The sequence below is a fragment of the Mauremys mutica genome, chromosome 17, assembly GCF_020497125.1.
Source record: "Mauremys mutica isolate MM-2020 ecotype Southern chromosome 17, ASM2049712v1, whole genome shotgun sequence".
Taxonomy (NCBI): Eukaryota; Metazoa; Chordata; order Testudines; family Geoemydidae; genus Mauremys; species Mauremys mutica.
This window is the reverse complement of record NC_059088.1, coordinates 9,972,981-9,985,137: the sequence shown is the minus strand read 5'-3', so window position 1 is coordinate 9,985,137 and position 12,157 is coordinate 9,972,981. Positions and strand designations below refer to the sequence as shown.

General features: G+C 67.8%; 1 protein-coding gene across 1 annotated transcript; it reads left to right on the top strand.

Annotated features, from left to right (window-relative positions):
* The first annotated feature begins 225 nt into the window (after nucleotides 1–225).
* KCNN4 (potassium calcium-activated channel subfamily N member 4) lies at nucleotides 226–10,881 on the top strand. The gene is made up of 9 exons (XM_044991340.1): nucleotides 226–763; nucleotides 2,599–2,694; nucleotides 4,263–4,672; nucleotides 5,351–5,480; nucleotides 5,649–5,759; nucleotides 6,514–6,632; nucleotides 7,757–7,826; nucleotides 8,097–8,274; nucleotides 9,358–10,881. The coding sequence occupies exons 1-9, from the start codon at nucleotides 563–565 to the stop codon at nucleotides 9,363–9,365; spliced, it is 1,323 nt and encodes a 440-aa protein (XP_044847275.1). The 5' UTR covers nucleotides 226–562; the 3' UTR covers nucleotides 9,366–10,881.
* Nucleotides 10,882–12,157: the final 1,276 nt, after the last annotated feature.

The following is a 12,157-nucleotide window of genomic DNA, read 5'->3' as shown; positions in this document are numbered from 1 at the left end:
CTGCTGCCACCTGCCCCCGCCACCTTCCCCTGTCACTTCCCGCTGCCACCTTCCCTCCACGAGCCCCTGCCACCTTCCCCTGCCACCTCCCCTCCACCCGGCCCTGCCACCTTCCCTCCACCTGCTGCCACCTTCCCTCTGCCACCTCCCCTGTGCCCACCCCTGCCACCTCCCCTCTGTGCTAACACCCCTTCATCTCTCTCTCCTCCACCTTCCTTCCCTCTTTCTATCACTCCGTCTCTCCCTTCCACACTCCCTCCATTCTCCCGCCCTCACCCGCTCCCTTTCTTCCACCCTCTCTTTCTGGGGCTGCCCCGTTCCCGGGGTCCTGGCACCTCTGCCAGGCTGAGTCTCTCCCCAGTCACCCCCTTCTCTCCGCCGCCCGGCCTGTCGCGGGGACCCTCGCCCCCCCTTCCCCTCCGTCCCCCCCTTTCCGCTCGGTGCCCCCCCCGCCCACCCCGGGGTCACGCTGGCCGCGTGCTGGTTGCTGAAGCGGCAGCGATGGGGACCAGCCGGGGGGTCCCTCGCCCCCTGCCTGCCCGGGCCCCCCTACGCCCATGAGATGGGAGCCAAGCAGAGCCCCCCCGAAGCCACCGTCCTGCCCGTGCCGGGGGCGCCGGGCGAGAACCTGCGGCGGCTGCAGCGGCGCAAGGGGCTGCTGAAGGCCGAGGGGCAGCTGGCGGGCTGGGGCCTGGCCCTGGCGCTCGGGGGGATCCTGCTCATGGTGCTGCACACGGAGCTGGCCTGGTTTGGGGGCTGCAAGGTAGGAAGGTGCCCCTCAGCCCCGACCCGCAGCCCCCCCTGCTTCCCCACCCCCAGCTCTGCCGGTGCCCCTCACTCCCGACCCGCAGCCCCTGCCAGCCCAGCCTGGGTCCACCCCCAGCTCTGCCGGTGCCCCTCACTCCCGACCCGCAGCCCCCCCTGCTTCCCCACCCCCAGCTCTGCCGGTGCCCCTCACTCCCGACCCGCAGCCCCTGCTAGCCCAGCCTGGGTCCCCCCACAGCTCTGACGGTGCCCCTCACTCCCGACCCGCAGCCCCCTCCTATCCCAGCCTGGGTCCACCCCCAGCTCTGCCGGTGCCCCTCACTCCTGACCCGCAGCCCCCCCTGCTTCCCCACCCCCAGCTCTGCCGGTGCCCCTCACTCCCGACCCGCAGCCCCATCCCGGAACTAGCCGCCAAGTGCTGGAATTTGGTGACGGGTGGCACCAGCCCCAGGCTGCAGAAACTGATTCAAATAATTTATTTAACCATCCGTCAGCCACGGGCCATGGGGGGGGGGTGTGTCAGAGTGGAGGGGCTGGGAGCCCGGACTCCTGGGTTCTATCTCTAGATCTGGGAGGGGGGTGAGTTCTAGTGGGTTAGAGCAGGGGGGAAGGGGCTGGGAGCCTGGACTCCTGGGTTCTCATCTTGCCCCTTGCCGTAGAACCCAGGAGGCCCGACTCCCTGCTCTGGAATCTCGGTGGGGTTTGGCTAACGGCTGGGACTCTCCGGCGGCCAATGGACCCTCCCAGCGATTAGCCGTGGGCGCAGCCCGGCTCGGTGTCTGGAACGGGCCCCTGGATCCGTTCTGGGTCCTGTCCCAGAACTCTCCCTTCTGTGGGCATGTCTCGGCGGGAACCCGGAGATGGTACATACAACCTGTGCTGCAGGGAGCGGGGCGGGGGCGCTCCCCTGGCAGGCAGGGCTGGCCCGATGCCCACCCCCCCGTGGCGCTAGGGGAGCGGGGGGGGGAGTCAGTGGGGAAACTGAGGCACGAAGCAGCGCTCGTTTTGACGTCTCTCTGGGCACCAGCTCCCGGTGCAGACCGTGGCCACCCCGCTCCCCTCTTGGCACCATCCAGCCCCATGTGCAAGAAGCCGCCAAGACTGGCTGCTCCGATTGTTCCCAACACAATCGTGCCCTTCACCGGGGGTGTTGATTCTGGGCCAGTGACAGGATAAATATTGATCGGGATGGAGGAGGTGGCAGCTTCATACGGAAGGAGATCGATCAATCATTGCACAGGGCATGGGGGAGAGGGGCTGAGAGCTAGGACTCCTGGGTTCTCTCTCTGGGTCTGGGAGGGGAGTGGGGTCTAGTGGTTAGAGCAGGGGGGCGGGGCTGGGAGTCCGGACTCCTGGGTTCTATCAGGGCTGGGTTCTGGGCTCCCTGCGCCTGCCTCGCTCCGAGCGGCCCTGCCCGCGCCCCGCCCTCTTCTCCGTGGCGAATCCTCCCGGCCTCGCGCCAAACCCTGCACCTGCCCTGGCAGCACCGTGTTTGCTCAGGGTGGGGCTGCGATCTGGACTGGGCCGGAGGCAGCTGCTGCCAGCAGAGCCACGGGACGGGGGGAGGGAGCAGACGGGGGGGGGGGCCCGGCTGCGGTGTCGGCCTTGGCGGGCAGCCGCTTTCCTGGGTCGATGACAAAGAACAATGAGATTTTGTACTGAGAGCTACGGGGGGGGGGAGGGTGTCAAACACCCCGGAGCCACCCACCCTGGCTGGGGCGGGAATGGGGCTCGGGGCCTCGCCCCTCTTGGGGGCGCCGGCTCTGATCCAGCCCCAGGGCCAGGCCTGGCAGAGGGTTTCACCCCCATTTTCTCTCCCCCCCCCCCCCTCAGTGGTTTGCGTATCTGTTCCTGGTGAAATGCCTCCTCTCGCTCTCCACCGCCGCCCTGCTGGCCCTCATCCTCACCTTCCACGTCAAGGAGATCCAGGTACGTTCCCTGCCCCAAATGTCCTAGGAACCCCCCCCCCAGGCTTGCCCCTGATTCACCCCCAAGGAGGCTCCCCTGCAGTGGGTGGGGTGGGGGACATTTGGGGTTCCCCTGTTTGGGACTGAAGCTCCCCCACCAGTTGCTCTGAGATCTTGGATCTAAAGTGGCCACCTCCTCATCAGCTTTTCCTAAGTCACACTGGAACCCAGGAGTCCTGGGTCCTCCCCCACCCCCGCCCCCACACTCTAACCACTAGACATCACTCCGCTCCCAGAGCCAGGGAAAGAACCCAGGAGTCCTGCCCCAGCCCACCCAACCCCCGCACTCTAACCACGCCCCTCCCACAGCCGGGGAAAGAACCCAGGAGTCCCAGCTCCCAGCCCCCACTCCAACCCCCCAAAGCGGTGACAGAAAACGCTCACTGACTATTTTTCCGTCGGTTGGGGGCAGATTCCATCTAATCTCCCCAGATCAGGCTGAGTCGGGGCTTTTCTAGCTGCCTCGGCTGCTGGTGGGTGCCAGGGGGTTGTGAGTTGTGGGTTGGGTGTTTATGTCCCCGCTGCACACACACAAAGACAAAGACACACGCACACACAGACACCCACACAAAGACACCCACACAGAGACAAACACATGGACACACACATAGAGATACACACACACAGACACAGAGATACACACACAGACACACACACGCACAGATACACGCACAGACAGAGATACATAGATACACACACAGATGCACACATAGAGATACACACACACAGAGATACACACACGGGCACACACACACACACAGATACACACACAGACACAGAGACACATAGATACACATACAGATGCACACATAGAGATACACACACACAGAGATACACACACAGACACACACACACATGCACACAGATACACACACAGACACAGAGACACATAGATACACACACAGATGCACACATAGAGATACACACACACAGAGATACACACACAGCAGGGTGGAAGCGGGAGGTTGATCTTGTGAGGGCGGAAGTTTCCCGCCCCGGGTTCTTGTGGCGGGAGAGTGAAGAGATCCCGGTTGTGAGTCACGGCACACACACGCCTCTGGGCCCAGACAGACACACGCCTCATGGCCCAGACAGACAGACAGGGAGCAGGGCTCAGCCCCCCAGCAGTGGGTCACTCCCCGCATCCCGGTCCAGCCACTCCTGGGCCCCTCTAGCGGGAGAGTAGCTCCGGGTCTCCCTGCCCCTGCCCTGATGGCCCCTGGGGGGCCGGGCAGTGGGGGGCCGTGACTGGCCCCCACCCGCAGCAGGGGGCCGGGGCCGGGGGGTTGCTCCACTGAACTGAGGATCCTCCCCCAGGCAGGGGCAAATCCCAGAGAGGGCAAGACAGATGGAGAAAGTGAAAACGAAAGAGCGAAACCGTGACAGAGAGAGAGAGGGGTGAAGTCAGGACTCCTGGGTTCTCTCCCCGGCTCCGGGAGAGGAGTGGGGGCTGGTGGGTTAGAGCCGGGGTGTGTGGGGGGGAGCCCGGACTCCTGGGTTCCATGCTCCCCCCGCTCTCTCCCCCCACAGCTCTTCATGCTGGACAACTCGCTGCAGGACTGGCGCATCGCGGTGAGCGGCCCCAAGCTGGGCCTGGTCGTGCTGGAGCTGCTGGTCTGCTCCCTGCACCCCTTCCCCACGGGGGGCTCCCCGTGCCTGGCCCCCGAGCCGGGCCCCCGGGCCTCCTTCCTGCCGGGGGCCGAGACGCCGCTGTCGCTGCTGATGTTCCTGCGGCTCTACCTGGTGCCGCGGGCCGCGCTGCTGCAGAGCCGGGTGCTGGGGGACGCCTCGTACCGCACCATCGGCTCCCTCAACCAGATCCGCTTCCAGTACCCGTTCGTCCTGCGCCTGCTGGTCAACCGCCAGCCCGGCCGGGTGCTGCTGGTGCTCACCCTGGGGCTCTGGCTCACCGCCTCCTGGGTGCTGGCCGTCTGCGAGAGGTGCGGCCGGGCGCGGGCAGCCGGGGCCCCGGGGCGTGCCGGGAAAGCGGCCAGCGTAGCCCCCAGTGCATTGTGGGAGGGCAGCCGGGGCCCCGGGGCATGCCGGGAAAGCGGCCAGCGTAGCCCCCCAGTGCATTGTGGGAGGGCAGGCCCGGCCCCGGGGCACGGCCGGGATGCAGGCAGCTGAGGGCCCAGGTGCACTGTGGGAAAGTGGTCCAGGGCCGAAGTGCATTGTGGGAAAGGGGCCAGCGTAGGGCCCAAGTGCCCCATGGGAAAGCAGGTTAATTTAGGCCCAGGTGCATCATGGGAAAGCGGCCACAGGCCAAGGTGCATCATGGGAAAGTGTCCAAAGGCCCAAATGCATCGTAGGGAAGCAGGTTAATTTAGGCCCAGGTGCCTCATGGGAAAGCGGCCAAAGGCCACAGTGCATCATGGGAAAGCGGCCAAAGGCCCAGCGGCATGGTGGGAAAGCCGGCAACTGAAGGCGAAAGAGCAGCATGGAGGAGGGGCCAAGCGGCCAGGTGCATTGTGGGTAGAGGGCCTCACGCTGTAGGCCCACGGGCATGCTGGGAAAGCCGCCGGGCAGAAGGCCCAGGGGCATTGTGGGGGCAGGGGAGGGGGCAGGGCAGGCTCAGTGGGGGGGTCTCTGACGCTGTCTCTGTGCCCCCCGCGCCGCAGGGAGAACGGAGCAGGGCACCTGGAGGGGACGCTGTGGGTCATCCCCATCACCTTCCTTACCATCGGCTACGGGGACGTGGTGCCAGTGACGGTGTGCGGCCGGCTGGTCTGCCTGTGCACCGGCATCATGGTAAGGGCCCTGCCCCCTTCCCTGGCCCCTTAGTGCTGCCCTGGGGCCAGCCCCCCTCAGCACAGCGCCCCCTAGTGCTGCCCTGGGGCCAGCCCCCCCCAGCACAGCGCCCCCTAGTGCCGCCCTGGGGCACTGCCTGGCTAATCGCATTCCCCGTCTCTGCCGCAGGGCGTTGGCTGCACGGCGCTGCTGGTGGCAGTGGCAGCTGATAAAATGGAGTTCAGCCGGGCGGAGAAACACGTTTACAACTTCATGTTGGACATACAGTGCACCAAAGAGGTGGGGCAGAACCCAGGCGTCCGGGCCCCCAGCCTCCCTCCCACCCTGCTCTAACCACTAGACCCTACTCCCCTCCCAGAGCTGGGGAGCGAACCCAGGAGTCCGGGCTCCCAGCCCCCCTGCTCTGACCTGACGCCCCTCCCGGTGCCGGGAACGTGGCTGATTTACAAACATCCTTCAGTGGCTGGGGATGGGAAACGCTCCTGGTGCCTGCTGGGGGGAAGGGGGCAGGGCTCCCCCCCCGCCCCCAGCCAGGCCCTGACCCCCCCCGGCCAGGCATGGTGGGGCTTGGCTGGGTCTGCACAGCTAAGCTGACACAGGGACAGTGCGAGAAAGTGGCCAAGCCCTGGAAATCCAGGTGCATTGTGGGACAGGGGAATAGTAAAACCTGGTGCATTGTGGGAAAGTGCCCAGCCTTCAAGATCCAGGTGCATTGTGGGATGGGGGAATAGTAAGACCCAGTTGTATTGAAGTGGCCAAGCCCCGGAGATCCAGGTGCATTGTGGGATGGGGGACTCTAAGGCCCCAGGTGCATGGTGGGAAAGTGCCCAACCCTGTGGCCCAGGTGCATTGTGGGAAGTATAGGGAGGCACCTCAGCGTTCAGGTGCCTTGTGCCCCTCCCCATCCCACCCCAAGAGCCCAGCCCATGGGCCCCAGGTGGGGGGTAGGGGGGTGGGGCAGGGCACAGCTGCCCCGGTGCATTGTGGGAAGGATGCGGGGCCCAGGATCCTGACATGTCTCCGTCCCCCCCAGATGAAGAACTCGGCAGCCAACGTCCTGCAGGCGGCTTGGCTCTTCCACAGACACAGCAAGGCCAGGGCCGGGCGCCGGGCCCGGACGCACCACAGGCGCTTGCTGGCGGCCATCCACAGGTGAGTGAGAGCGCCCGGACGCCTGGGTCCGCTCCTGGCCTCTGCGGGTGGGGGCGGTGGGATCCAGGGGTTAGCGCACAGGGCTGGGAGCCAGGACTCCTGGGTTCCCTCCCCAGCCCTGGGAGGGCACTGGGGAGCCCAGGGCTGGACTAGCAGGGGGCTGCGGGTCGGGAGTGAGGGGCACCGGCTGAGCTGGGGGGATGGGGGAGCCCAGGGCAGGGCTGGCAGAGGGCTGCGGGTCGGGAGTGAGGGGCACCTGCAGGGCTGTGGGGGGGAGCCCAGGGCTGGGCTAGCAGGGGGCTGCGGGTCGGGAGTGAGGGGCACCAGCTGAGCTGGGGGGATGGGGGAGCCCAGGGCTGGGCTGGCAGGGGCTGCGGGTCGGGAGTGAGGGGCACCGGCTGAGCTGGGGGAATGGGGGAGCCCTGGGCAGGGCTGGCAGGGGGCTGCGGGTAGGGAGTGAGGGGCACCTGCAGGGCTGTGGGGGGGAGCCCAGGGCTGGGCTAGCAGGGGGCTGCGGGTCGGGAGTGAGGGGCACCAGCTGAGCTGGGGGGAGGAGGGAGCCCTGGGCTGGGCTGGCAGGGGCTGCGGGTCGGGAGTGAGGGGCACCGGCTGAGCTCGGGGGATGGGGGAGCCCAGGGCTGGGCTGGCAGAGGGCTGCGGGTCGGGAGTGAGGGGCACCGGCTGAGCTGGGGGGAGGAGGGAGCCCCGGGCTGGGCTAGCAGGGGCTGCGGGTCGGGAGTGAGGGGCACCGGTGGAGCTGGGGGGATGGGGGTGCCAGGGCTGGGCTAGCAGGGGCTGCGGGTCGGGAGTGAGGGGCACCGGTGGAGCTGGGGGGATGGGGGTGCCAGGGCTGGGCTAGCAGGGGCTGCGGGTCGGGAGTGAGGGGCACCTGCAGGGCTGTGGGGGGGAGTCTAGGGCTGGGCTAGCAGGGGGCTGCGGGTCGGGAGTGAGGGGCACCGGCTGAGCTGGGGGGATGGGGGAGCCCTGGGCTGGGCTAGCAGGGGCTGCGGGTCGGGAGTGAGGGGCACCTGCAGGGCTGTGGGGGGGAGCCCTGGGCTGGGCTAGCAGGGGGCTGCGGGTCGGGAGTGAGGGGCACCGGCTGAGCGCTCTCTCCGGTTCTGCAGGTTCCGGGAGGTCCGGATCCGGCACCGGAAGCTCCGGGACCAGGTTAACACCCTGGTGGACATGTCGACGGTGAGTCCTGCCTGCACGTCCCAGCGGAGGGGAGGCTTCGATCTGGGGATCCCAGCCTGGCGTCCCCCTCCCAGGGCCCCTAAGTAACCCAGCCCCACACAGCCCCCTGCTCGGGGACAATAAGCAAGAAAGGTCAGGGACTGAGCCAGGATGGGGGCTGGGGGCCAGGACTCCTGGGTTCTCTCCCCGGCTCGGGGGGGAGCGGGGTCTAGTGGGTTAGCGCCGGCCGCTTTCCCACAATGCCCCGGGGTTTTGTCCGCTCCCCCTCAGGTGCAGACGATTCTCTGCGACCTCAGCACCGGGCTCGGCACCTCCCAGCGGGGCCTGGAGAAGCGAATCGACGACCTGGGCCAGAAGCTGGACGCGCTGACGCGGCTGGTGACGGCCGCCCTGGAGGCCAAACAACCGCAGGAGCCGTGGCTGCTACAGCCCCAGGACAGCCAGACAGGTGGGCACGGTGCCCCTCACTCCCGACCCGCAGCCCCCTGCCAGCCCAGCCCTGCCGGTGCCCCTCACTCCCGACCCGCAGCCCCTGCTAGCCCAGTCCAGCCCCCTCAGCTCTGCTGGTGCCCCTCACTCCCGACCCGCAGCCCCCTGCCAGCCCAGTCCTGGGCTCCCCCCCCCCATCCCAGCTCTGCTGGTGCCCCTCACTCCCGACCCGCAGCCCCCTGCTAGCCCAGCCCAGTCCCCCTCCCCCAGCCCTGCCAGTGCCCCTCACTCCCAACCCGCAGCCCCCTGCCAGCCCAGCCCCGGCCTCCCCCCCACCCTAGCTCTGCCGGTGCCCCTCACTCCCGACCCGCAGCCCCCTGCCAGCCCAGCCCCCCTCCCCCAGCCCTGCCAGTGCCCCTCACTCCCGACCCGCAGCCCCCTGCCAGCCCAGTCCTGGGCTCCCCCCCCCATCCCAGCTCTGCTGGTGCCCCTCACTCCCAACCCGCAGCCCCCTGCCAGCCCAGCCCCGGCCTCCCCCCCACCCTAGCTCTGCCGGTGCGCCTCCCTCCCGACCCGCAGCCCCCTGCCAGCCCAGCCCCCCTCCCCCAGCCCTGCCAGTGCCCCTCACTCCCGACCCGCAGCCCCCTGCCAGCCCAGTCCTGGGCTCCCCCCCCCCATCCCAGCTCTGCTGGTGCCCCTCACTCCCGACCCGCAGCCCCCTGCTAGCCCAGCCCAGCCCCCCTCCCCCAGCCCTGCCAGTGCCCCTCACTCCCAACCCGCAGCCCCCTGCCAGCCCAGCCCCCGCCTCCCCCCCACCCTAGCTCTGCCGGTGCCCCTCACTCCCGACCCACAGCCCCCTGCCAGCCCAGCCCCCTCAGCTCTGCTGGTGCCCCTCACTCCCGACCCGCAGCCCCTGCTAGCCCAGTCCTGGGCTCCCCCCACACCAGCTCTGCCTGCGAATCCACAAGCCCCCCTTTTCCTCCCCAGTCCTTAGTGGGGGGGCAGGGGGGCACTGGGGTGTGAAATTTAAAGGGCCAGGACCCTCGTTTTGGTTCCCCTGGGGCGAGATTAACCTCTGGCTCCGTCTCGCTCTGCTTCGCAGGCCGGTGAGGAGGAGTTGACCCGGCGCTGGAGCCCAGACCCTGGTCCGGGGGGCGCCTGCCCCATAGCGGCCTGCAGGGACTCAGCCCCCTGCACCCTGACTGGGACTGAAGGAGACGCCACTTGGGGGGCTGGGAATGGGTGGACAACAGCGCTCCCTGGTGGCCTCAGGCCGGAACCGCAGGCTGCCTGTGCTCACCCCAGCTCCAAAGTGCAAGAGGGTTACACCCCCAAAGGGGGGCTGATTAGATCACGGCCGCCGTGGGGTGAAACAGGGAGGGCACCCGCCTTCCTCGAGGGGATCCCCACTGGGGAGCGATCCATGCATTTGCGGCAGGACACCCCCCAGCTGTGAGCAGGCGTGCAAAGACCCACACTGCAGATGGAAGGCACGTGCTTCGCACCAGTAGATTTGTGATTGTGAACAGGCACGTGAGGGATCCACGATGTGAGCCAGGGAAGGCACACGCTTTGCACGAGGGGATCTCTGAGTGCGAGCAGCCCTGCGTGGGACTGAGGGTCTGAGACAGCTAGTGTGTGCTCTGCACAAGCGGTGCTGTGATGGGGAGCAGGCGTGCGAGGGATCCAGGATGTCAGGGAGGGAAGACATAAGCTTTGCACAAGGGGCTCTGGGCTTGTGAAGGCTCCAGGGCGTGAGACACAGCAGGCCCATGCTGTGCACAAGGGCGAGTGGTGAATGTGAGCCATTGTGCCAAAGAGCCAGGCTGTGAAACACGGCCAGCTTGCACTTTGCACCAGGGGCAGCGTGACTGTGAATGGGATGCCAGCTGTGAAACACGGCAGACGCATGCTTTGCACCAGGGGCTCTGGCATGCGAGGGACCCAGTGTGCGAGACTTGGAAAGCACCTGCTTTGCAAAAGGGGCTCTGGGATTGTGAGCAGCCGTGCGAGCCCCTAGAAACGTGAAATACAGAGCACAGGTGGCGGCTCAGTGTGCAAGAGCAGTTCCCCTCTTTAGCCAAGGCTGTGCACGCTCACACCCCTCGCTCAGGAAGCAGGCCATGGAGGGCACGATCCTCACCCAGAGCAAATGGCCCTGTGTACAGCACCAGGCGCGCCCAAGGCCGGTTCTTGTCGCTGCCCAGCCTAGAGCACCAGGAAATAGCCAGGGCTGGAACGGCCCCTTGAGCGTGGGGTTTAACGCAGGGGACGCCGGTGCCTTGCACGTTTCAGCCAAGAGACAAACCTGAGGCCTTGGCCCCTGTGGGCACTAGGGCCCTCCTGGTTCCCCCTCCTGCCCCCGACTCAGGACATGAACCCAGGCGTCCTGGCCAAAGCCCAGCTCCCGATTCCCTTCTGCTTCCCTAAACTGCCCACTGCTGTGTCAGTTCTCGCTCACGCGCTGTCCTAACCCCCCGGAGGTGGCTGCATCTCAGCACGGAGGGGTCCCTGTGTAAACGGTCCCTGTGCTCCACCCCAGAGGTGGCCGCATCTCGGCGCCAGGCAAGCGGTGCCTGTCTAGCCATTTGGGCTTAGAGTCAAGGACATCTCAGGCAAAAATAGGAACCAGAAGTGTGTGTGTGTGGGGGGGGTGGGGGCGCGGACTGGAATCCCCTAAATTAACAGCCCCAGCGGCGTTAGATGGAGGTGGTGGTGGGCGTTTTGTGGCCGCCAGCTTTTTGGGCACGGACCAGCTTTGGGGTTGGGGTTTGTTCAGTGGGTGGCGGCCGGGCGGGGTCTGGGGGAGGACTGAGGCATCACTACAGTCCCCCAGCTGCCCAGCCGTGCTGCCGTACAGCGCCTGGCGCACGGGGCCCTGGGGTGCCAGCTGCCCAGCCGTGCTGCCGTACAGCGCCTGGCGCACGGGGCCCCGGGGTGCCAGCTGCCCAGCCGTGCTGCCGTACAGCGCCTGGCGCACGGGGCCCCGGGGTGCCAGCTGCCCAGCCGTGCTGCCGTACAGCGCCTGGCGCACGGGGCCCCGGGGTGCCAGCTGCCCAGCCGTGCTGCCGTACAGCGCCTGGCGCACGGGGCCCCGGGGTGCCAGCTGCCCAGCCGTGCTGCCGTACAGCGCCTGGCGCACGGGGCCCCGGGGTGCCAGCTGCCCAGCCGTGCTGCCGTACAGCGCCTGGCGCACGGGGCCCCGGGGTGCCAGCTGCCCAGCCGTGCTGCCGTACGGCGCCTGGCACACGGGGCCCCGGGGTGCCAGCTGCCCAGCCGTGCTGCCGTACGGCGCCTGGCGCACGGGGCCCTGGGGTGCCAGGTGCCCAGCCGTGCTGCCGTACAGCGCCTGGCGCACGGGGCCCTGGGGTGCCAGCTGCCCAGCCGTGCTGCCGTACAGCGCCTGGCGCGGTGGCGCCCGTCGGTCTGATGGTTACAAACCCAGCTGCTGCATTGGCAATAAAAGAGCCGTTTGCCCACGTGCCTCGGCCTCTCTTCCTTGCCTCTGAGCTCGGCTGCCCTGGGTCCAAAAATCCTTCCCCTCCCCCCCTTCCCCACACCAGCCCCCCCATACCCCAAAGAGGGCCCCTGCAGCCCCTTCCCCCTGTCACCCCTAAAACCTGCTAGCCCACCCACTCAGCTCCCCCTCTGCCATTCACCCCCATTGTCCCCCCACCCCCTGCCCCCCCCCGGCCAGCTCCCCTCCCCCTTTCACCCACATCTCACCAAGGCCCCCCAATCCCAGGGACGCCCCCTTTTCTACTCCCACTGCCCTGTTTCCTTCCCCCAACCCCAGGGGCTCTCCAGGACTTCTGGGTCCGCGCCTCCCTTGGCGGAGCTCGGCCTGGCCCCCCGAAAGAGAAGGGAGGCCTGTGGGGCAGGGGGGGCTGGAAAAGATGGGG

What these genes read in the sequence shown, in the direction of transcription:
- KCNN4 (XM_044991340.1), top strand. Translation starts at nt 563, where the DNA reads ATGGGAGCCAAGCAGAGCCCCCCCGAAGCCACCGTCCTGCCCGTGCCG. An exon ending in ACATACAGTGCACCAAAGAG is followed by an intron (nt 5,760 to 6,513) that starts GTGGGGCAGAAC and finishes CGTCCCCCCCAG; the next exon opens with ATGAAGAACTCGGCAGCCAA. An exon ending in TTGCTGGCGGCCATCCACAG is followed by an intron (nt 6,633 to 7,756) that starts GTGAGTGAGAGC and finishes CCGGTTCTGCAG; the next exon opens with GTTCCGGGAGGTCCGGATCC.